The sequence below is a fragment of the Tupaia chinensis genome, unplaced genomic scaffold (assembly GCF_000334495.1).
Source record: "Tupaia chinensis unplaced genomic scaffold, TupChi_1.0 Scaffold000146_1, whole genome shotgun sequence".
NCBI classification, from domain to species: Eukaryota; Metazoa; Chordata; class Mammalia; order Scandentia; family Tupaiidae; genus Tupaia; species Tupaia belangeri.
This window is the reverse complement of record NW_006159616.1, coordinates 10,558,214-10,582,031: the sequence shown is the minus strand read 5'-3', so window position 1 is coordinate 10,582,031 and position 23,818 is coordinate 10,558,214. Positions and strand designations below refer to the sequence as shown.

The following is a 23,818-nucleotide window of genomic DNA, read 5'->3' as shown; positions in this document are numbered from 1 at the left end:
TGTCTCTCTGTCTCTCTCTGTATGTCTGGCGAGCGCATGCGCCCTGTAGCAAAAAAATCTCTCCAAAAAAAAAAAATCTAGAGAGGTATGTTGTGTGCTGTCTTCCCTTTTCATATAGGAGTCCTGTGGAATCATTAGGAACAGAACTTGGGGTTAGGTTTGGCAGACTTCTTGTGTCTGTTTCTGTCTTCTGTTCTTTTAAAAACATACATGTTATTTTTTCTAGGGCAGGGACTGCTCCCCTGCTGCCTCCTCACCCTGGGCCCTAATCACCCACTGCACTATTTATAGCTTTCATCCAGGATCCCAACAGAAAGGAGGGCAGGGCTGACAGCAGATTGACCCTGGGATTTCAATGGATCCTCTCCGTGTCTGCAACACCCAGCTGAGCACTCCTTTCAGAGCCGCGTGTCTGCTCAGGATGGTGAGTGTATGGCCAGAGCTTGCCATCTGCCGGGTCAGGGACCGACGATCAGAATCCTGGGGTCTCAAGCATTCTCTCCCAAAAAAGGAGACAAATCAAGACCTCAAAGGGGTTTCCAGACCCTGCAGCAGTAGCCATACAGGGAGAAACCCCCAGGTCTGTAGTACCTAGGCAAGAAGGTACTGGCAGAGGTGCACCACATCCTGAATCCCAGGAAGTTAAGCAGGTAGTAATTCTTAGGAATTTGATGTCTGTTTACCCAGGGAAGAAACTGAGCTCCAGGAGTCTGAGGTCAAAAGACCTCAGAAGTAAATAAAAATCCAAGCTTATCTAGCTGCAGGGGGCCAGACAATGGTGCAGAGGTGAAAAGTGGTGCTCTCCAAGGTGGTCCCACATGGGAAGGTGGCTGGTTTAAGTCTGAAGACCTCCCTGAGCACACCAGGCATGTGATCCAGGGCTGCCCGAAGGCTAGGGGAGGAGGATGGCGGCAGGACCATGTTACAGGGGCTGTGTGTGTGTGTATGTGTGTGTGTGTGTGTGTGTGTGTCTTTCTGTTTCTCTTGCTCAGGGAAGAAGTAGATTTATATATATATATATTCTTTTTTAAAATTTTGCTACAGGGTATGTGTTCTTGTGAGAAAGAGAGAGAAAGAGAGAAATCACTCCCAGGAGGGAAGGCAATGTTGCAATCTCCTCTCCTCCATTCTCTTCTCAGGGTTCTGGGCACACCTGGAGTGGGTCCAGGACTTGAACCGCTCCAGGCCTTGACCCGCTCAGTTGGTCACGTGGGATCCAGCCACCTTAACCACCATACTACCAGCTGGCCCCTGAATAAATTTTTTTTTAATTTATTAAATAAATAAAAGATTATGCAGTACAAAAAGGAATGAACTATTGATACGTGTGATGACGTGGCTGAATCTCAAAGTAATTATGCCGAACCAAGGAAGCCAGACCAAAAAGTATGTTCGCTATGGTTCCATTGAGACGAATTTTAGAAAATGCAAATTAATTTCTAATGACAGAAAGCATATCAGTGCTTGCCTGGGAATAGGGAGGGGGAGAGGGAGGGATTCCAGAGGGAAATGAGGAAATCCTCTTAAACAAGGGCTAGGCTCATGATCTCGATTATACGATGATTTCATGGGGACAGACAGAGAGCTGAATTACAGTGTATTAAATTACATTCTTTAAACATGTGCAATTTATTATATGTTGAGTATGCCTCAATAAAACTGCTTTTTAAAAAACAAACAAACAAACAAACAAAACAACAGATGGCTTAATGGTTGTGTCACTGGACTCCTACGTGGTCCACCAGAGTTAGAGTCCATGACCCGGTGGCTTGGGATTCATGTCAGATGGATGTGTGTGTGTGCCCGAGATCCTGAGTAAAGAATGGAGAAGGGATTGCAGCGTGGCCATCTCCACGGGGGGGGGGGGGGGGTGATTTCTTGCTTTCTGTCTCTCTGTCTCTCTGGTGAGTGCACGTGCCCTATAGCAAAGATCTCTCAAAAAAAAACCAAACAAACAAACAAAAAAACTCTTCCATGAGCTCTTCCTCCCCTTACCCCCTAAATAGTATTCAGAGAGCAGATTCAGGCTTTGACTCCAATCTCCTGAGGCTCACTGGTTTCTGACCAGGATGTCTTTCTCTTCCCAAGTCACACTATATTCATGTGCTGTGAAGAATCACAAATTACCACAAATTTAGCAGCTTGAAACAACACCCATGTATTATCTCCTGGTGGTGGAGGGTTGAGAGTCTTGACACAGTTTAACTGTGCCCTCTGCTCAGGGTCTCACAGTCTGTAATCGAGGTGTCAGCAGGGGTTGGGGTCTCATCTGAGGCTCAGAGTCCTGTTCCAAACTCACGTGGTCATTGATAGAATTTGTTCCCTGCAGCTGTAGATCTCAGGGCAGTAGGAGGCAGAGCCTCTCTGTAAGATTTAAAGACCTCAGCTAGTGGGCCAGGGCCAGGATAACCTCCCTTAATTAACCCAAAGTCAACAGCTGCAAAATCCCTTCACTTTTGGCTTTATAATGGAATCTAAACCCATGAGTGACATCTCTTCCAACCTGCACCTGAGGACAAGGGATTATTCACAACCTCAATACCAGTTGGCTGGAACCTTGCAGGCTGACTGTTAGCTGCATCTATCCAACAATATGCAAGCAAACAGGCCACAGGACCATACAAGACACTAGAGAGAAGGGCAAAGCAGTGTGAATACAAGTGACACCCTAACTCTCTTTTTGGTCTCCTTCACTCTCCTCTTGGTTCAGAGTTATAATGAGCTAATTCTGCTCCTGGGAAGCAGTTCAAAGCTGAAGCAGTCCTAGGGAAGATAGTCACATTTCTGGGGGCCAATGAATACAAATGTCCAATTTTGAGGAGCCAAAAGTATGACTGGAGTTTGCAAATTTTAAGAAGCCTTGAGTTTGCAGCCAGGGAATTAAGATCAAGAAACTCCATTTCAGAGCAAAGAGCTGGAGAGTAAGTGGTGGTGGGGGGGCCACAAAGTGACCTTGGGAAAACAGCTGGGGCTGGTTCTGGGGTGCACCAGTCACGTGCTGCTTAAGCGATGCTGGATCCATATGGAAGACTGTAGGTTCGGTTTCCTGGTTGACCTGTAAACACTTGGCATGTGCCCATGACCCTGGCTGGGTGGGAAGGCCGGGGAAAGGGGAGGAGGGTAATGTAGCATGAGATCCTATTATGGGTGCTTTTCTTTCTCAAAAAATTAAACTTAAAAAATAATACAGCTTGGCCTGCTTTTTTAAAAAATTGAGGTGAAATCGACAGACAATAAAATTCACCACTTTAATGTGAACAGTTCAGTTGCACGTAGTACATTTACAATACAGTACAACCATCTTTTCTGTCTAGTTCTAAAATATGTTATTACCTCCAAAAGAGACACTGTACCCATTTTGGGGCAGCTCTTATGTGCTGGCAGTGGATTAGTGTCAGCTATAAACCAGTCCTGTTTAAGAGCCAGGCTGGAAGCCAAGGGATCTGAGCTTACCCCCAATCAATAATAAGGTACCATTCATATCATACTCGGAGTAGACACCACCCAGGGGTTGGGATAGCAGTTTCAGTTGCCTTTTTTTTGTTAGAGATCTTTGGTAGGGCCCATGTGCTTGCCAGAGAGATAGAAAATGAGAAATGACACCCCCCCACCCCACCTTCCCACCCCCCGGAAGGGATGGTCACATCACAATCCCTTCTCCATTTTCCTCTTGAGATTTTGGGCATGTACACACATGCGCCTGGTATGAGTTTTTAACTGCCGGGTCCAAGACTTGAACTATAGTCAACTATGTGGGAGTTCAGTGATGTAGCCATTACCATCAGTTGCCTTTTTGAGTTGCTAATATTTTTTAAATTTTATTTTATCTTGTCTTTATTGCCAGCAATGTGTGTGCACCTCAGAGAGGGAGAGAGAGAGAGAGAGAGAGAGAGAAAGCACTCTCGAGTGGGGCATGGCGACTCCGTAATCCCTTCTCCTCCATTTCTCCATCCTGTTGGGATTTGGGGTATGCATGCACATGCATCTGGAATATTTTTCAAGCCACTGGGGGAATTCGAGCCTTGGTCAGCTATGTGGGATCTGGTTCTCGTAACCACAAGTCTCCAAGGCTGGCCTTAATTGCTGATTTAAAAAGAAAATCCCCCTGCTGAGGCCTGTGGGCTTGTATAAGCCCCTCATGTGGGGGCCTAGATTATGCTGGACCATATTTATTCTTATTTCAAGTTAGAATTAAGGTTATGAGGGACAAAAAGGAGGGGAGGAAAGGAGCTGGGGCAAGCAGGGTGAAGAATTACACAGGGCTACATTCCCTGTCCAGCTTCCCCAACTGTTTCAGGTCATAATCGTTCAAAAAAGTCCCCCTCACTCGTGAGGATTCAGCAGGAGTCAGAAGGCAGAGATTCCCTTCTGAAAGCTTCTCCCAGAGTGCCTGTCTCTGCTGAAATCTGGCCATAATATTTCAGAGACTTCTGTGCACAACTCTTCCCAACTCTGTGCAGTGAATTCACATTGGTAGCTTGACATCGGCCAATCAAGGAATATTTACACCATGAAAATTGGCAAATGCTATAACTCAGGGGCTTTTTTGAGGGTGAGCTCTTTTTATAGTACACCTCTCTGGGGAGGGCTGTATATCTCCCAGGCAGTGCCTTCACTCACTCAAGGGCCAGCCAGAGAAGGCTACAAGCGTGAGCTATTAGGCAAGGAAGGAGTGGTGTGTTGGGCAAGGCCGAACTGGAAACTGCATCCCAGATGCTCAGGTCCCTGGTCCACAGCGTAGCACCTGTCCCACCCTTTGGCCATTTCAATGGGAAAAACAAACAAACAAATGAACAGACAAACATACAAACAAAAACTTCTTTTGCTATGTGGCATGGCTGCCCTTTTGGAGGGCAAGCATGCACCTTGCTAGCAGGGATTGTGAATAACAGCAACGGTTTGCTCCAACACCTATGTCAGAGTTACATACTAGCAAGAGGCTGTGCCATCTGGTGAGAGCGGAGAGTTGAGGAAAAAATCAGTAGGACTTCTGGCTGAGACTAGCCCACTCCTTGCCCCAAGCCCTGCCCTAAAAACAAGCTGTCTTTACCCAAGCTGCGCTAAAGCAGGTGCATTCTGAGAGCTTTTCTTCCTTTTCAGGACAATGACTTCTCTTTCGGAGTGTGGTTCATGTTCAATTCTGCACATCCAAAGAGAGGCTGTGACAGTGAGGACTGGAAATACTGCAGCTGGAAGGCTTTTTAGCTGAGCCTCATAGAGCATGTTTTTATTTTTATTTTTTCTAATTTGCTACAGGCAAATGTGTTTGCCAGAGAGAGACAGAGAGAGAGAGGAAAAAGTGAGAAAGCACCTCCGGAGGGGAGCGACCATGACACAATCCCTTCTCCATTCTCCTCTTGGGATTTTAAACACTCATGCACACATACTAGTGTTTTTCAAGCCCCCGGGTCCAGCACTCAAACCACAGAGTAAGCCATGTGGGATTTCCAGTCGCTTTAACTATTACACCACTGACTGGCCTCATCGAACATGCTTTTCGTGAAAGAAACCTGGACTCCCAGCCTCATACATGGGAAGCCAGGCAGCGGGAAGCCAGGAAGCTCTGGTTACCTGCCCTGTGAAGGGTTTCTTCATGGCAATTCAGAAAGGAGCAGATTACTGTTGGAAACCCCGGGTTTGAGGCATTCTCACTGACTTGTGAGGCATTCTGATCAGCCCCACCAGGGGCTGGAAAGGAGTCTGGTACCACTCTGTATTCAAAGCCCAAAGCAGGCAGGGTCAGTGGAAAGAAAGACCACAAGCCAAGTGCTACTTCATACCCACAGGATGGCTAGAGTCAAGAAGACAGGCAATGGCAAGTGCTATTAAAGATGGAGAGAAACTGGAACCTCTCGTGCTGCAGATGGGAATGGAAAATGCTGCTCCACTGCTGCTTTGAAAAATAGTTAAGCAGTTCTTCAAAAAGTTAGACAGAGTTATTAAGTAACCTAGTAATTTCACTCCTATAGCCATACCGAAGAGAATGGAAAACGTATTCATAAAGAAAACAGATGTACACACATGCCCATAGCACCAGTACTCAGCACAGCCAAAGGGTGGAACAATCCAAATGTCCATCAACTAATGAATAGATAAAAATAATGTGGTATGTCTATACATTGGAATACTATTCAGCCAGAAAAAGGAAGCAGAGATACATGCTTTGTCCCACTAAAAATGTTGTGCTATGTGAAAAAGACAAGGCACCAATGGCCATGTATGGTGTGATTTCATTCTTAGGAAATGTCCAGAATAGGCAAATCTATAGACACAGAATGTACATTAGCATTGCCAGGGCTGGGTGAAAGGGAAATAGGAAATCACTGTCAATGGGTACATGGTGATGAAATGTTCTGGAATCAGATAGTGGTGATGAGTGCCCAGTATTGTGAATGTATAGAAACCACTGGTTGCACACTTTGAAGGGCAAACTTTATGGTATGTGAATTATATTCCAATTCTTTAAAGTAGGGGAAAAGAAGCCACACAGGAGTGCTGGACAGCCCCAAAGCAGTCTAGCAGGGCAGGGGCAGGGGCAGGGCAGGCTGGGAGCCAGCTGGGTAGAACAGATGTGAATGGACAGACCATGCCCCAAAAGGGCTAGACTGTCTTGTGCTTGGATGGGCCAGAGAGCTCCTCTTCCTCCCACCTGCAGCGTCTCTAAGCCTCTTGTAGTTTCTCTCTTATTCTCTGCCCAGAACACTCTCGTCCCTCTTCTGTGCCCTGTACTTACCCACTTAGCCTGGCGAACTCCTGCTCAGTTTCCTAGCTTCAGATCAACATTTCTCCCACAGCATCAAAGATAAACAAAGCCAGAGACCAGCAGATGATGTAATGGGTATGCACGTCACTGGACTCCAATGTAGTCTACCGTGGTTTGAGTCCCAGATCCTGTGGCTTAAATTCATGCCAGGCCAGTGTGCCTATGTGCCCAAAATCCCGAGAGGAGAATGGAGAAGGGCTTGCAGTATGGCCATCTGGTCATCCCCCCTGGGGGGTTGATTTCTTGCTCTCTGTCTCACTGTCTCTCTGGCAAGTACACATGCCCTAAAACAAAAATCTCTCTCTAAAAAAAAAAATGGATAAACAAAGTTTATTGGTTGGACAAAGCAGTGAAAACTGATTTTACTCAGTGACTGCTGACAGTAGGGGCAAAGTCTGACCTCCATCTTGATTTGTGCAGAGGTGACTGGTATTTTAAAGAGACTGCGGGAAGGGGGAGCGAGGACTTGGCAGTCAGAGCACTGAGGAGTGATAAGGTTGGTCAATGTCAAGGCGATGAGGCCAGCTGTGTCTACTGGCTGGCAGTGACCACAGGTAGAATTCTGTCCTCCCACTAAGACCTCCCATCCAGGCTTTTCTGTCCTCGAGTGTCCCGACCCGGGGGAAAGTCAAACAGGTTTCCTGAGTGAAGGAGTGAGAGCCAGGACAAGCGGCATAGTGTTACAGCACAGAGATGACACAGTGTCTTCAGTGTTGTCTGTTTGTTGTGGGCAGCAAGGTACAGCACGGAGACGACACAGTGTTACAACTCTTCAGGGTCGCATCATCTATTGTGAGCAGCACGGAGACGACGTGGTGTCACAACTCTTCAGGGTCGTCCGGAGACGATGTAGTGTTACAACTCTTCAGGGTCGTCTGGAGACTGTGCGGTGTTTCACCTCTTCAGGCTCTCCAGGGTCGTTGTCTTCTTGGTCGTCTGTATCGTCTTCCTGGTCGTCTGGCTACTGTGGGCCAAGCATCGTGGTTATATACACGCTGGTGGGCCGTGATTGGTTAAATGAAGGATTGTAAAAGATGGGTTATGATTGGTTCCTTCTGTGGGCCAATCATGAGGTGCTGGATTATGCAAATCTGAGGGATTCTAAGCTCACCGATTTGCTATGGGAAGTGGCCAATCAGAGTATGGTTCTGAAGGTGAGGTTTTTGAAGGGGAGCCAATCATGGCCTTTGGCATTGTGTAATTGTTTGCTTTCTGAGAAACCAGCAATATTCGCTGGTGCGCAGCCTCCCACACTCGAGAAAGATGCTCCTGGGCTATAGGAGAAATACATGTCGTGTGGCAAAGGGGCAGAGTGTGGATCCTCTAAGAAAATGGGGTCAGGTGCCTATGTCCGGTGTTAGCTTTACTATCGATTCTCCTGGCAGCCTTTGGTGTTCTCGATGGGATGTGTGTGTGGGTGGGTCATTCTAGGGATGTGACCTTCTATTGGAAGCAGAGAATGGCCATCTCTTAGTGCAGATATTTGGATGGTGTCGTTAGGTGCTGGAGTTCTGCACTTCTCACCAGGGACCCTTTTCCCAGCTCCTGCCTCTGAGACAGCCCCAGCTCTGAGCTCTCTAAGCATCTGATGCATCTTGTCCTAACTCATGACATTTGATCACTTATTTCCTTGTCTTCTCTGATAGAAAACCCCTAGTGGGGACCAGCAGTTAGTGTAATGGCTATGTTGCTGGACTCCCATGTAGTCAACCGCAGTTCAAGTCTTGGACCCGGCGGCTTAAACTCACGCCAGGCACGTGTACGTGTGTGCCCAGGATGCTGAGAGGAGAATGGAGGAGAAGGGACTGTGGTGTGGCCATCCCCCCTGGGAGGTGATTTCTTGCTTTCTGTCTCTCTGTCTCTCTCTGTCTCTCTCTGTCTTTCTGGTGAGCGCAACCGCCCTGTAGCGAAAACCTCTCCAAAAAAGAAAAAAAAAGAAAACCCCTAGTGGTTAGAGGCCGTGTCGGTCCAGTTTGCCGCTGAATGACTGGTGCCTGACGGGGTAAATAAATAATAAATGCTGAGTGAATGAACAAGTCCAGTAGAACCAGCATTAGAATAGGGAGGACTCAGGCAGGACAAATGGGGGGAATACGGACAAGTGAAAACCCAAAGAACCTGGGCACCTGTTCCCCACACCCCCTGCCCGAGAACCAGGGGGGTGGAGATGCCCAGGCAGATCGACTGGTGGCTCGAGGGGTGACAGGAGCCGTGCGTTTCCATACCTCCCTTGGACTTCTGTACCAGGGGCGGGGCTGCTCCAGCTGGTCTCTCCTTGGACACGGGAGTTTCAGTGGGAGCCACAGAGAACAGAAGTGGCGATTTCATGCTGCAGATGACAGGTACTTTCTCCTTCCCTCCCTCTCCCACCCTCACACGAGTTTCCCCAAGAAGACATTGGTTGCTTTAAAAGATTCAGGATTAGTAAGAGAATAAGCTCTTTGAGGGAATGCATCAAATGACAGACTGACCTTAGCCATGGCTTGGAATCCACAAGAGAAACGGAATAACCTGAACGGTGCACGGTCCCTCCCGTAAAGGCAGGTGGCAGACAAGGACAGATGAAGAACATCCCCTCCTGGCTGCCCCTGCCTTTTAAGCCCTTTTCCACAGAAAGCCTGTCCAAGTAATTAACAGAAGTAATTAGGGTCAGATGGTCACGGACGGCAATCACTCAGTGCCTAGGCACCAGTGCCAAGGGAGCGGGGACAGCTCAGAAAGGAGAGCGGGCAGCCGCCACTGCCTGCCTGGACACGGGAGCTGGTGGAGGGCCTTGCGCTCCCGGTCTCTGAGGAGGTGGAGTCTGGGGGTTACATCTGTAATCTGCAGCCCAAGCGATGGCAGAGATGGGCAACTGCTGCAGAAGGAGACACTGCCAGTGACTCCCGACCTCACCACAGCCTGGGGCTCAGAGCTGTGCCCTCTGCAAGACAAAGCAGCGTTTTCCTTTAATGTACTGAGCCTTTTCTTTCTTTTTTTTTGAGAGGTTTTTGCTATAGGGAGCATGCACTCACCAGAAAGACAGAGAGAGACAGAGAGACAGAAAGTGAGAAATCACCCTCCAGGGGGGATGGCCACACTGCAATCCCTTCTCCTCCATTCTCCTCTTGAGATCTTGGGCACGCATGCACACGTGCCTGGCGTGAGTTTAAGCCACCGGGTCCGGGACTTGAACCATGGTCGACTACATGGGAGTCCAGTGACACAGCCATTATGCTAACTGCTGGTCCCAAGTTACTGAGTCTTTTAACTCCATCCTCAACCACATTCCTCACACAGTATATATGGCTTTTGGAGTATTAGAAAGGTTAGGAAGTTTATCACCCATCCACCCATACATCTATCTACCTGTTCATCTTTTTACCTGCCTACCCATGCATCCACCCATCCACAGCCCACCCATTCACCCACCCACCCACAATCCCCTCTATGTAAAATTCACCCATCTGTCCACACACCCGCAACCCCCTCTATACAAAATTCACCCATTCATCCACATACCCGGAACCCCCTCTACACAAAATTCACTCATCCACTCACTCATCCACCTATCCACCCACCCACCCGCAACCCCCCACACACCCACAAACCCCCTACACAAAATCCACTCATCCACCCACTCATCTACAACCCCTCCACCTGTTCACCCATCCATCCATCCATCCATTTCAAAATTATCTATTGCGTTCCTGTCAATCTCAAGGCAGGTCTAGGCTCTGGGCATACATGATAAGCAAGACAAGCAGGACTTTGGTCTTGAGGTATATAATCCAGAGAGGAAAACAGTACACATACATGCTCACACAGCAATGTGCGCCGTGAGGAGACTCAGGGTGACAGTACCTTAGAGAGTGTATTAGTCATGACTATGCAGAAAGACAGACACTTGTGTTTGTGCATCTCTATCTATAGCATCTGTATCTGAAACTTCGGGGAGTAGCAGGGTTTCAGAAATAGATATAGAGGTAGATAGATGGTATATAAAGATTGTGTGTGTGTGTGTGTGTGTGTGTGTGTGTGTGTGTGTATGGAGAGAGAGAGGAGAGAGAGAGATTAGAAGGATTTATTAGGGAATTGGATTAAACAATTTTGGAGTCTGAAAAATCCCACGATGATGCCTTCTGTAAGGTGGAGAACCAGAGACGCCAGTAACAGGCTCAATCCAAGTCTGAAGGCCTGAGAGTCAGGGAGGCTGAAAGGACAAGGCTGAAGGCCCGAGAGCCAGGGGAGCTGCTGAGCCCAGGTTTGAGGGCTAGAAAACCCAGAGTTCTGGTGTCCCAAGGCAGGAGGAGAGTGTCCCAGACCCGGAAGAGAGCCATTTACCTTTTCTCTGCCTTTTGTTCTGTATTGGCCCTCAGGCGACGCGATGGTGCCTGCCTGCACTGGGTGAGAGTATCACCCACTGGTCCAAATGCCAGTCTCTTCTGGAAACAGGCACAGACATACCCAGAAATAACGCTTTACCAGCTATCTGGGCATCTTTAATCCAGCAGTGTTGACAACCAAATTACTCACCACAGGAAGTGACAGGAGAGGGTTTCATTGGCTGGGATGGGCAGGGGTTGTCTCTGAGAAGGTGACCTTTGAGCTGAGACCTGGATGCCAAAAAGGAGCAAAGGTCTGGAGGAAGAGGCTCCCAGGCAGTGTGGACAGCTAGGTGCCAAGGCACTGAAGGAGGTGAATGTATGTATGTGTGAGTGATGGGGAGAGGGACAGGAGCAGGCTGGCACACCCCCAGACCCACTCAGAGCAGCACCACACAGCCTGAGGGCCACCAGGTGAGCAGCAGGCCCAGCTCAGCTGCCCCCAGTCCTTAAGTAGAACGTGAATACAGCAGTCCCCCCTCTCGGAGTTTTCACTTTCTGCAGTTTCAGTTACCTATGATATTCAATGGAAAATTCCAGAGAGAAAGACTTCATCAATTTCAATTGCATGCTGTTCTGAGTAGCATGGAGAAATCTTGTACTGTCCTGTTCGGTCCCACCCAGGATGCGGATCGTCTCTTTGTCTGGAGATTCCAGCTCTACACACTACCGGCCCTATTCATGTACTTACGTAGGAAATGGACCATGAAAACAGGGTTTGGAATATCTGAAGTTTCAGGCATCTGCGGAGGGAACATATACCCCACAGATAAAGAGGCCTGTAGTACCCGGGTATTCTGCCTCAATGTCTTGTTACTCTACTACTCTAATAGCCAGCTAATACTACCCTCAGCTACTCGTCAGAACCACGGCAGTGGTTGGGGTTGCTGAACTCTGGCGTGGATCTAGCCTGGCTCTGGACTGTTTCCTCACTCCTTTGGACTTACTTCCTAAAGAGAGGCCACACAGTGTGGCCTCTTCAGATCAGAACTGCATGTGTCCTCTGTTCATGGCACCGTGAAGGATTCCTGTCTGCCAGGCCTGGGTCTAGGGGCTGTATTGAACAGTGGGTGCCTCCACTCCCTCTGATCTCATCTCTGGGGACAGGAGTCCATGGGGCGGAGGGCAGATGTTCCACGGTGCTGACTCAGAGCCCCTTGTGCATGGCCTCCTCGGGCAGCAGTTCCTAAAGGCTTCCTGTCACTGCAGGACCCTGCAGTTCCCCACCCCTCAGGGAGGAGAGGGGCTGCGGAATGGCACCACTGTCCTGCCCCAGGGATCTTACTTGCTGACTTTCTCAAACCTGAGCAGAGGAGGCCTGACAAGAGAACAGCTTTGGTATGCAGGCAAGAGACTGGAGAGATGAGGAAACTGGATGAGATAGGGGTCTGGTCTAAGCCTGGCCTGGGACTGTGTCTGACCCCCATGGACGGCACATCCTCCCTGTTTCCATGAGAAACAGAGTGGGCCCCTGTGGGGTGAGTGAGGGCTGAAAGGAAGCTTACCTGTAAGTTTAGGATTAGCCTAAGGGAGCCACAGCAGGGTCAGTGGAGGCCACTCCACCCAGGGAAATGGTGAGCCCTCTGCAGACACTGGGCAGTGGGTGCCACTCAGATTGGGCTTTCCATCAAACACTTAGCGTCTTTGGTCGGAGCTTGGTAGGGGATTTCACTGGGGTGAAAGCTGCAGCCAGGAGGGTGAGGTGCCCAGGACAACACACTTCGGGTGTTCACATGGCGTCATTTGTATTTCTAGGTGAGTGGACATGCAGGCCACACAAGCAAAAGCAGTCTCGGACATCTGTGCTGATTTGGAAGCCCCATAGCACAGCTGCCAAGAGCAGTGGGACTGGGGACTCATTATGACAGGCTGGCCCTCAGCTCCTGTTATCTGATGCTGGGATTGGGGCTGAGTCTATGGTTCTCTTGAAACCACACCCTCTTCCATGCACCTCCAGGAGCTCAGGGAGGTAGCACTTGGATTCTGAAGGAGGAGGGAGGGAACTCATGTTTGCAGAACCCTCCTGATAACATCCTGGTGCTCTCCTCATCAACTCTGCCAAGAAGTCAGTGCTACGCAGAGGAGACCTGTGGCTCCCAGGAGGTTCATAGCACCGCCAGGGCCACTGGGTTTTGAGGACAGAGTCCCTCCATTGGGGGGGCTGATCTCTGCCACCTGAGGGCTCCTTTAGAGACTGGTTAACACTCAATGTCCTTGCTCTGGAGCATTCACAATCAGATGCTTGGATGGGGACGGTGATTCCTTACTGGGTGATAACCCCTGAAGGCACATTCCTGGAAACCAGCTCCCAGCCTGGGTTCTGGGAGAACTCCAGAGAGCCAGTGAGCTCAGGACTAGTGTTCCAAATGCGGGAGTGAAGATTTACCAAACTAGTGCACTGTACTTTTTCCCAAGGCCAAAATATGATAACTCACACCAGAGAAAGACATGTTTGTAAAAAATAGCCAGCACTTGCAAACAGCAGAGAGCAATACACCTTTTCATTACACACACACACACACACACACACACACAAAACAACTTAAGGTTTGGATGTGTGTTTGTAAGCCTAGGGTATTAAAGAACAAAGTAACCTTGTTGGTTGCAGGCAAATGAAGCCCACAGGGGTTTGCTCTGGGGAGGTTTCAGGTACTGTGGTTCCAATAGACGACTTGCAAATTGTAAATTCCTTAACCCTCAGAGCCACTAGAGGCCACTAAAAAGGAGTTTACAGCCAAGGCACAGGGCTGGTGGCTGCCTCAGTGGGCAGGGGCAGGGTGGTAATGAGACAGCGAACCTTAATGTGCTCTGGGTCCAGTGAACTTTAATAGAGTTGGAAAAACCACCCGCCCACTGCTGCACCTCTGTGGCGGTAGCTTTGGCCATCTGAACCTGCAGGGACATTGAGGGAGCAGGAAAACGAGGAGGAGGAAGGAGAGAAGAATGGGGTGGAGGGAGGGAAGAGGAAGGTGGAGGAGTGGCAGCACGGATGTCCAATACAAATCCCTCCCTGTCCTGGGGTAAGCAATACGCACATGCACTCTCAGCCGTTCTTCCAGTACAAAGGCCCATGTGGACCAGCACTGCAGGCAGAGGTGGTGCTGGGTCCTGGGGCCAGAGCCAGGGCATGTGGCAGCCCCTCGGTCCCTGCTAAGGTACCCTGGCTGTCCTGTAACATCTGGGAAACCAAGACAAGAATACAGACACCCTCCACACACTGACACCTAAACATGTACAAGTCATAAGAGGTGGCCAGCAGGTGGTGAACACACTGGACTCCTACATGACCGACTGCAGTTTGAGTCCTGGACCTGGTGGCTTACAATTCACATGGGGTGTATGTGTGTGTGCATGCCCAAAATCCTGGGAGGAGAATAAAGAAGGAATTGAGACAAGGCCATCCCCCCTAGGGGGTGATTTCTCATTTTCCCTCACTGTCTATTTGGCAAGCCATGCACTCTATGGCAGAAATCTAATAAACAAATAAATAAATAAATAAAAATAAGTACACATTATAATTGAAGATAAACTGTTAAAGGAAATGTTCTTCTTAGCTGCATTGAGAAATGTGTCTCCTTAATGACTTAGAAGACCAGGCTTAAATGTTAATTGTCAATTTCCTGGAAGTTTGCACCAGAATGTGGCGGTGTGGGGACAGCTGGGCTGTCTGAGACCTGCTTCCTCTCTCCCCACCCAGCTCTACCCTGTCCCTCTAGAGTCCATGCACACCTGTGTGGGCATCCCAGATGTACACGCCATCCCTATTTACATCCCACCAGTGTTTGCCTGGCCAGTCTGCCCTGGAGGAGGGATGCTCACACCTTCGGGTTGTTTATGCAGGATATCCTGGGGCCTGAGTACCCAGAGAATGTTCTAGAAGGGGACACTGACTCCTGGCGGGCATATGCTCTAGGTTCCATGGATTCCTCATTCCTGAGGGAAAAGTACAGCTAAAGGAGGTCTAGAGCTCGGCCGTCTAAAGCGCTGGATCAGGACAGAGCTCCTGCTGGCCAGGTCCAAGGGCCACACTGGTAGGACCCTCTTCATCTCGGTAAGATGCATTTAGCTGTGAAGCTGCTGGAATCCTCTGGTCATGGATCCTAAGGAGAATAAGATAGACAAGACGTGGAGGGTCTGAGATGTTGGATCTGAGGCTGGGCGCCATAGCCACTGCAGGCCGTTTCCCCAGAAGCTCAGCACACACTCCATGCTCCTGCAGGCCTGCTCCTGTGGGCCTGAGAAGGGACTGTGGTTGAGTGGAGACAGTGCTGTGCAATGGTCAGAGCACCTGTGGCCAAATCCTGCCCCATCACCAATTGGCTGTGTCCTATTAGGCGAGTTACTCTCAGGTTCAAATCAGTCCTGTCCCAAACCAAATGGAGCTGGTAAAACTGTCAAGGGGAAGTAGTATTGGTACCTGCTTTATTAACAGTGGGTCACTTAAAGGAGGAAATCCACAGAAAGGGCCTGACCCAGCATCTAGCACAGAGTACTCTCAATAAGCATGGCCTTGGTCATAACCAGGAGCACAGGCTTGGTCCGGTCAAATCTGTTCTGGCTCTGTCTGTCCTTCACGCCATCTACCTACTTCTGCTGAGCCTCAGTTTCCTTCTCTATAAAACTGGGACAGTGGTGGCCTCTACCCTGGAGCTGTTAGTGTTTAAATAGAGCTCGTGTCCAAAGAGTAGCTAGCACAGGGACTCATGCCTGTGCTCTTGGGACCAACAGGTGGCTAGGCCACCTCTATGTGCCATGCATTGTTTTATTTACTTATTTTTAGAGATTTTTTCGTAGGGAAAGTGCACTCATTGGAAAGAGAGAGAGAGACAGAGACAGAGACAGTGAGAGGCAAAGTGAGAAATCACCACCACCACCACCCCCCCACCCCCAGGTGGAATGGCCACAGCACAATCCCTTCTCCTCCATTCTCCTCCCAGAATCTCGGACATGCACACACTTGACTTCCAAGCCACTAGGTCTAGATTTGAACCACAGTCGGCCATGTGGGAGTCCAGTGACATAACTACTATGCCATCTGCTGGCCCCGCCAGGTGTTGTTTTAAATGCTGGGGACACAAGGAGCCCATGTGCCTGCCCTTGGGGAGCTCACGGTCTAGTCCAGGGAGGTAGACAATAAACCTATGACCGAGCAAGTAGAGCAATCGGCTCATGTGACATGCTGTGCAGAGAATGACTCAGAGGAGGTGACATTTGAGCTAAGACCCAAAGGACACCTGCAGAGAGATGGGGGAGGCATTTCTTAGGAGGCCCTCAATTACTGTGTGACATTGTAGATGTTGTTAATAATGGCAAGAACTTGAGGCCCTAGGGCAAGCAAGGGAGCTCTCAATCACTGCCTATTCTGTGTGCAATGTCACGTCTCAAAAGGCATTTCCCTAGTTGAGTTGTGGCTCTAGGTCAATGAGTTTTCTTGAACAGATGCTCTGTCCTGTCCCCATCCTAATGTTCCCAGTGTTTCACATAATTTTTAATTTCTATTTTAATTTTGCTGGCAGGCATGTGCATTTGCCAGAGACAGAGAGACAGAGAAGGAAAGTGAGAAAACACCCTCCAAAACACCACGATCCCTTCTCCTCTATCTCTCTCTCTGTTCATGATTTTGGGCACACATGCACGTGTGCCTAGCGTGTTTTTCAAGTCATCGAGTCTGCGACTCAGACTGCACATTGGCTGTGTGGGGTCTGGCTGCCTAAACCTCCAGACCTCAGAGCCGGCCCTTTCATAGAAATTGTATATCCAGGCAGCGAGTGACCGTTTCAGCTGGCAATATTTTTACAGTCCTCTTCTTTTCAATAATCAAGTTCATTCTTAAACTCTGGGGGTGCAGTCTGAAGGAATGAATGACCCTTCCCTATTCACTAATTCATTCAGAGAATGACCCTGGCCCCTATGCTATGCTGCACAGGGCTTGCCAGGGAGGCAGCTGGCATGGCTGAACCAAACTGACCCTGAAGGCGGAGAGGAGGGGTCGCTCATTGGGTGGGAATTCCTCCACGACACCTATTACAAGGGTTAGTGCTATTTCCACAGCTTGGGGTGCCATCTCCCCAGGATCCTGGGAGAAATACCTTCTGACTTTGGTAGGGCCCTGTTGGGTTTGGGCCTTTTTTCCTGATAGTGGTACTCCTGGGGTGAGGGGTAGGTAAAGGCCTCAGTTCCAACCCCACACATCTCAAATCTGTGGCCAGGCTGGGGAGGTGCTGACACTAGGTTGATTTGTGTCTCAAACTCCCCACCTCTGAGCCCCTTGGGGCCCTTCAAGGATCTTTTGTGCTGACTTCCCTTCCATGGCCTCAGTATTCCTCCTTAATTGAAAACCTTCTCTAGGAAACTTCATTCACATAAAGTACAAACAATGCCTGGAACCTTCAGACAGGAATTCAGGCAGCACCTAGTGGTTCGGGATGAGCAATTTGTTTCCTGTGTAATTTCATCAACTGGAGTGTTACCTGCACTGAGCATCCGAGCCCACACAAGGGGGTTGCCATGGCGTCTGGGAAAATGCTGCTCATGTCTCCACCTGCCCAGGCTCCTGCGAGGAGCCACGGTGCTGGGGAGTAGAAGACATGACCGGGAGTCTCAAGGCTGGATGGCGGAAAAGAAGAGTACAAAAGGAAAGCAGAAGAGCTGGAAAAAGGAGAAAAAAGGTAAGGAGATAAGAGAAGGAGGGAGGACTTAGCTTGCAAGCCCAGTCAGAGGCCCTCTGGGAGATGACAGTGAATTTTATGTCAGTTTGGTTGGGCCTTGGGGTGGCTAAACACTTTTGTATGCTTTCCTGAGAATTTCTGATTGAGATCACCATTTGAATGGGCAGACTGAGTAAAGCAGATAGCCCTCCCCGATGTGTTGGCATCACCCAATCCATCGAGGGTCTGAATAGAAGGAAAAGGTGGAAGAAGGGAGCAGTCACTCTCTCTGCCTGACCCGAGCTGGGCATCGATATTCTCTTGCCCTCGGTCTACACCACGGGCTCTCCTGTCCCCCACTTGCCAACTGCAGATGATGGGACTTCTCACCCTCCATACTCACACAAGGTGACTCATTACAATACACTGCTTTGGGGACCAGCAGATGGCATAATAGTTGTGTCGCTGGGATCCCATGTAGTTGACCATGGTTCGAGTCCCAGAGCCAGCAGCTTAAACTCACACTGGGGACGTATGCGTGCATGCTGAAGATCCCAAGAGGGGGATAAAGAGAAGGGATTGCGGTGTGGCTATCCCTGCCCCCCCCCGGGGGGGGTGATTTCTCACGTTCTGTCTCTCTTTCTCTCTCTATCTTTCCAGTGAACACATGCACCATATAGCAAGAACCTCTCCAACAAAACAAAACAAAACACATCAATACACTGCTTTGTAAATCTCCTGCTGGTTCTCTTCTCTGGAGTCCTGTGACCGACACACGCCCTGCCCACTCTGGAGTGGCTCCTGAGTCACTCTCTGTCACAGGATGTCATTTCTTGCCTTCGTGGAGCCCATTGCTACCTACGATGACAGTTTGTTTCCTTGTTTTTGTTTGTTTCTTTTTTTTTTTCCTACCCAGAAGAACACTAGGGTCAGGAGAGCAGGGACTTTGATGTCCTCATTCAGTGCAATGCCTGGAGCAGCACCTGGTACTCAGCAAGCACTCAGTCATTATTTATGGGAGCAAAGGGAAGGGAGCAACAGAGAAGGGAAACATAAGGTCTGTCTGGGCCAGCGGGAAAGCCATGACATATTTCTGCATAAAAAAGAATGTAGAAAAACACGTCATGACTTTCCCAATGACCTAATATTATGGGGGACAACAAAGAAGTGGTTCCCCAGAACATCCCAGGAGCTTCTCATGAGTCTCTCATCCAATCCCAGTCCCGGCCCGATCCCAGCTACTCACACAGGTCATCTTGCATCTCACACTGGTGGACGTGCTGGGATGCAAGACTCGTTTGTCTCAGTGGTCTCTGAACCAACGTGCTGCATCCCACAACCTGGAAAACGCTGCCTGTCACTGCCTGTGCTCCAAAGAAATGTCACATACACCCTAAGGCCATGCATAGCATAGAGGTTTTTCAGAGGCAATCCAAGTGGTTTGTTTTTGCTTTCTTTTTAGACGGGGTCTTGCTGTCATGACCCTCCTACCTCAAGGCCTCAGCGGGAACTGGGGTCTTGCCCCCACACCTGGCACCTGGCTCTCGTTTAGATAGGGCTGTGTCACCCAGACCAGCCTTGAGTCTGTGATCCTCCTGCCTCAGCCTCCCAAACTGTGGGACTATAGGTGCACACCACTGTGTCTGACCCAAAGGATGGCCTGGGAACTGAACCCAGAACCCCCGTGTGGTCCCAACCTGGGGACCACAGTATCTTGGCAGTGTACACCACTGCGGCTGGGCCCCAAGATCTTTTCTGAATATTTTGTTGGTCCAATGTAACCTGCTTATTATGGGAGCCCTGGCCTCTAGTAACTTTTACCAAAAGTTCTAGAAATAACAAGTCTGGAAACGCATCCAGTAGGGAATGGTCACACATTATTTGGCTGAGAAGCGACTCAGGAAGTGGGTGTACATGGGAGGAATAACCTGATTGAACTTCAGAGGGAAGAGTGACTCTGAGCACAGAGACCTCCACGACTGCCCAGAGGACTGACTATCTTTCCCACACAAGTTGTTACCTCTTAGGACAGGGATTGGGTTTGAGTCCTGTCAATAATTTTTTTCCAACCTACTTATAAAATATAACTACAAATAACCTTTGGCTAGTAAGCTTTCTCTTTGGTGCAACTTTAGCTCAACATGGTGTCTTAGTCTGTGTGGACAGAATAGCAAGACTGGGTGGCTTATGAACAACAGACATTTATTCCTCACAGTTTTGGAGGCTGGAAGTCTGAGATCAGGGTGCCAGCACGGTCTGCTTCTGGGTTTGTAGACGGTCAACTTCTCCCATTGTCTTCGCACCATAGAGGGGCCAGGGAGCTCTCTGGGGTCTCTTTGATGAGAGCACCAATACCATTCATGAGGGCTGCACTTCCCAAAGGCGCCCGCTCCAAACAGCATCACATCGAGGATTCAGTTGTACATATGAATGTTGATGGGACACACAGACTCAGCCTATCGGGCAGGGTTTATTAGTTCCTGATGTGCTATCCCAAGTTGCTGGACCTGTCACAGAAATGGCAGACTTCCTGCTCCCATGGAAAATGACCTGAATGTGAATCCTCACTGTTTGAGCTGCTGTCTCTTGGGAGAAAGGAAATGCTTCATGGTCTCCCAGTCCAGGTCAGAGAAAGAGCAGCACAAATTAATCTTCGTGGTTGAGAGTTACAAGTCTTCATCTCTCCTTGCGGGGTTTAGCTGTTAGCTATAAAGCCTGACTTAGTCAACTCCTCCCCTCCCCACAGCACACACCTCAACCTAAGAGGCAGGCTGATTCCCTTGGGCCTTCTTGGGCTTCTCTGTTCTGCTGACCCTAAACTCTGAGGCTGGTGGTCCCAGTGGGTGCGCCCAGGGTCCAAGACTCAGTTCTGTTCACTGGCAATTGCCAGTGCTTTTCTGTCGTTGGCACTTCCCTCTCTTCATGGAGAGGAGCCACAGGCTGGATGCTGGAAAGCGAGGGATGGGAGGAGGAGGCTCAGTCATCCTCATCGTCGTCCTCGTCCTCCGTGTCCTTGTTGGGAGCACACCTCTGAAAGCACTGCACCACGGTGGCCAGGAAGAAGCTGGAGATGATGGCGGCGATGGACACGACCACGCCCGAGAAGATGATGATGAACAGGTCTGTGAGCGACAGGCTGAACTTGCACTCGCTGAAGCTGGCCTCTGACAGCTCACGCAGGGACACCCTCCTGCTCTCCGTGGGCAGGGAGCACTGGATTTCATCCAGGCCTGTGGAAGGCAGGCAGAACAAGAGAGCTTTAGGTGCAGCGCAAGACTGCCTCCAACTTGACAAGGCGTGTGCTCACAAAACCAGCAAAGCGGAACAGCCCCCAAATAAAAGGGAAAAACAAGCTGGTGTGAATGGAATTCAAACTTTTTTAAAAAGGCCTCAAGAGTAATCACCATGAAAAAGAAAAACAGAACATGCTGGTCTATCTTGACCTATTTTAAGGTTCGGTACTCTCTCTTGAATTCCTCAGAGCTGGGATGGAATGGCGCCAGTCTGGGCTTAAGGCCTGTGTAGACCTTAATCCAGACTTGGGCAATAGCCAGCCAGTGGGGGGCTGGGGGGTGGTGTGGAGGGTGCAGCCAGCACAGCAGGAGGGCAATGCCAGCCAGGGGACCTGCCGTCTGTGCACAGTGCCATTGCCCCATTGCCCAGCTTGGACACCATCCTCCTCCTCACGGCCCTCAGGGCAAAAACGAACAGTGGATTAGCACAGCCCTGCAGGACTCCCAGTACCCTAAAGGAGTTTCCCCAGGACAGGAGTGGGGGAAGGGGGAAGTAAGGGTGCAAATGAAGGTGGCTTCAAATGGTACTTGGAAGCTGCTGAAATGCCCTTTGTGCTTAAGAAGCACCTGGAGACGTTAAACGCAGGTTCCCATGCGCTGCCCTGCGAATCTGATTCGGCGGGCCCGTGGGGGCCCCAAACTCTACATTTTTGATAACCTAGTGATTCTGATTCTGGTCCCAAAATTTCCTTCCTTCCTTCCTTCCTTCCTTCCTTCCTTCCTTCCTTCCGTCCTTCCTTCCTTTGCTCTCTTTTTCCTTCTTTCTCTTTCTTCCTCCCTCCCTCCCCCTTCCTTTCTTTCTTTCTTTCATTGTCAGGGATTGCATGTGTTCACCAGAGAGAGATGACAGAGAGGTGGGGAAGAAAGCTGCCCTCAGCATAGTGTGGTCACACCACAACCCCCTCTCCATTTCTCCATCCTATCAGAATTCCGAGCACACATGCACATACACAGGACTTGAACCTCAGTTGGCCATGTGGGATCTGGCTTCCTTAACCACTAGGGTACACAACCAACCTCCAGGTACTTTGAGGAGCATTATTTTCCAGTTGTCTGAGGGAGAACATGAGGGGTTTGAGAACTTCTAGGACACTCACCCTTAATATGACCGGAGTTGCTCTCTTAAATTGTTTTTGGTGTTGGGGTTATCTTTAAGTTTCACCTGGAAAGGGGCCAGCGGGTGGTGTGGAGATCGGGATGGCTCGATCCCATATGGCCGACTACACAGATCAAGTCCAGGACATGTTGGTTTGGAAATCACGCTGGGCACTCTCAAGAGGAGAATGGAGAAGGGATTGCAGTGTGGCCATCCTACACAGGGGGAGGGGGGAGTGATTTCTCACTTTCTGTCTCTCTCTCTGTTTCTCTCTCTCTGGCAAGCTCATGTGCCCTATAGTAGAAATTAAAAGAAAACAAAAAGATTTTATCTGAAGGGCGTTGAAACAAAAGAAATTTCAAGACAGTCTAGAAAAATATCGCAACTGAACATTTACTAAATAAGTGTTTTATAACAACAACAAATGCTACGTAGAACTTGCCATAGGCCAGGCACTATTCTAGGAACTTAATATTTATTAATTAATTTCATCTTTATAATTCCAGGGGATAGGTCTCATATTATTTTCATCTTATAAATGCAGAAACAGACAGAGAGGTGAAGTAACTTGCCCAGAGCTATTAAACTGTCCAGCCTAGCTTGCAAGTCAAGGAAGCTAGCTGCAGATAGCTGGCTTGCAGTCACTAGGCTTCTAAAAGGAAGAGGAAAGTCGAGAAGAGAGGGGCAGGGGTGCAGAGGTGGGGACACAGGAAGCTGACCCTCTCTTCCATGGATGCCGTCAAGTGGTAGCTGTAGAAGTTGCCAGTTATCTGGCAATGAGGGCCATGGTTCTAGTGGAACTGTTCACAGGTACCTCCTGATGACTGATCCCTTGTAACTAAGCTGTTCCCTTTGGAGACCCCCAACTACCACCAAGTGAAGTAAGGGAGCTACGGGAACAGCAGGCTGGTGAATTCTACACCTTTCATCCACGTACATGAGCCTAAAGGGAGACTCGTCTGAGGTTTGAGAAGCTGAGACCATGAGAGGCGGCTCTCTAGGCACTCACTTATTCATTCAACAAATATGTATCGAGTGTCTCACCTGTGCTGAGGAATTGGTGATAAAGCAAAGAAGCCCCCCCCCCCCCGAGAGGGAGGAAGGCTGACATCCATTCATTCATTCAGAAAAATTTCTTGAGTACAATTGTCCCACGGTTTCTATAAGGGATTGTTCCAAGACCCTTCCCACCCCCATAATGTAGATACCAAATCTGCAGGAGCTCAAGTCCCTAACACAAAGTGGCATAGTGTACAGGTTGGCCCTACAGCCCAGTAGTTAAGGAAGCTGGATCCCACATGGCCAATTGTTTGAATCCCAGCCCCAGGGGCTTGAAAAACATTCTGAGTGTCAGTGCAAATGCATTGCAAATCCCAGTGGGGTCGAGAAATGGAAGAGATGGGTCTGTGGTGTGACCATGTCCCATTGGGTTGTGCTTTCTCTCTCGCTTGCTCTCTCTGGCAAGTGCAAACATCTTCTGACAATTAAAAGAAAGAAGAAGAAAGAAAGAAAATGGCATAGTATTAGCCTATAACCAATGCACACCCTCCTATATACTTTAAATCATGTCTAGATTACCCATAAACTAAATACCACAGAAATAGAGTTCAGAAGAGACTCCACCACAGTACATCTAACGACTGATACATAGTATA

At 49.2% G+C, this 23,818-nt stretch overlaps 1 protein-coding gene across 1 annotated transcript in view; it reads right to left on the bottom strand.

Annotated features, from left to right (window-relative positions):
- Positions 1 to 19,962: 19,962 nt before the first annotated feature.
- The window catches only part of LRRC38 (leucine rich repeat containing 38), a gene marked incomplete at its 5' end in the record, with an annotated part of 49,499 nt that continues 45,643 nt past the window's right edge, over positions 19,963 to 23,818 (bottom strand). Inside the window, one exon of the mRNA XM_014586514.1 lies at positions 19,963 to 21,004. Within this exon, the coding sequence (XP_014442000.1) occupies positions 20,751 to 21,004 (254 nt within the window). The remainder of the gene's footprint in view (positions 21,005 to 23,818) is intronic.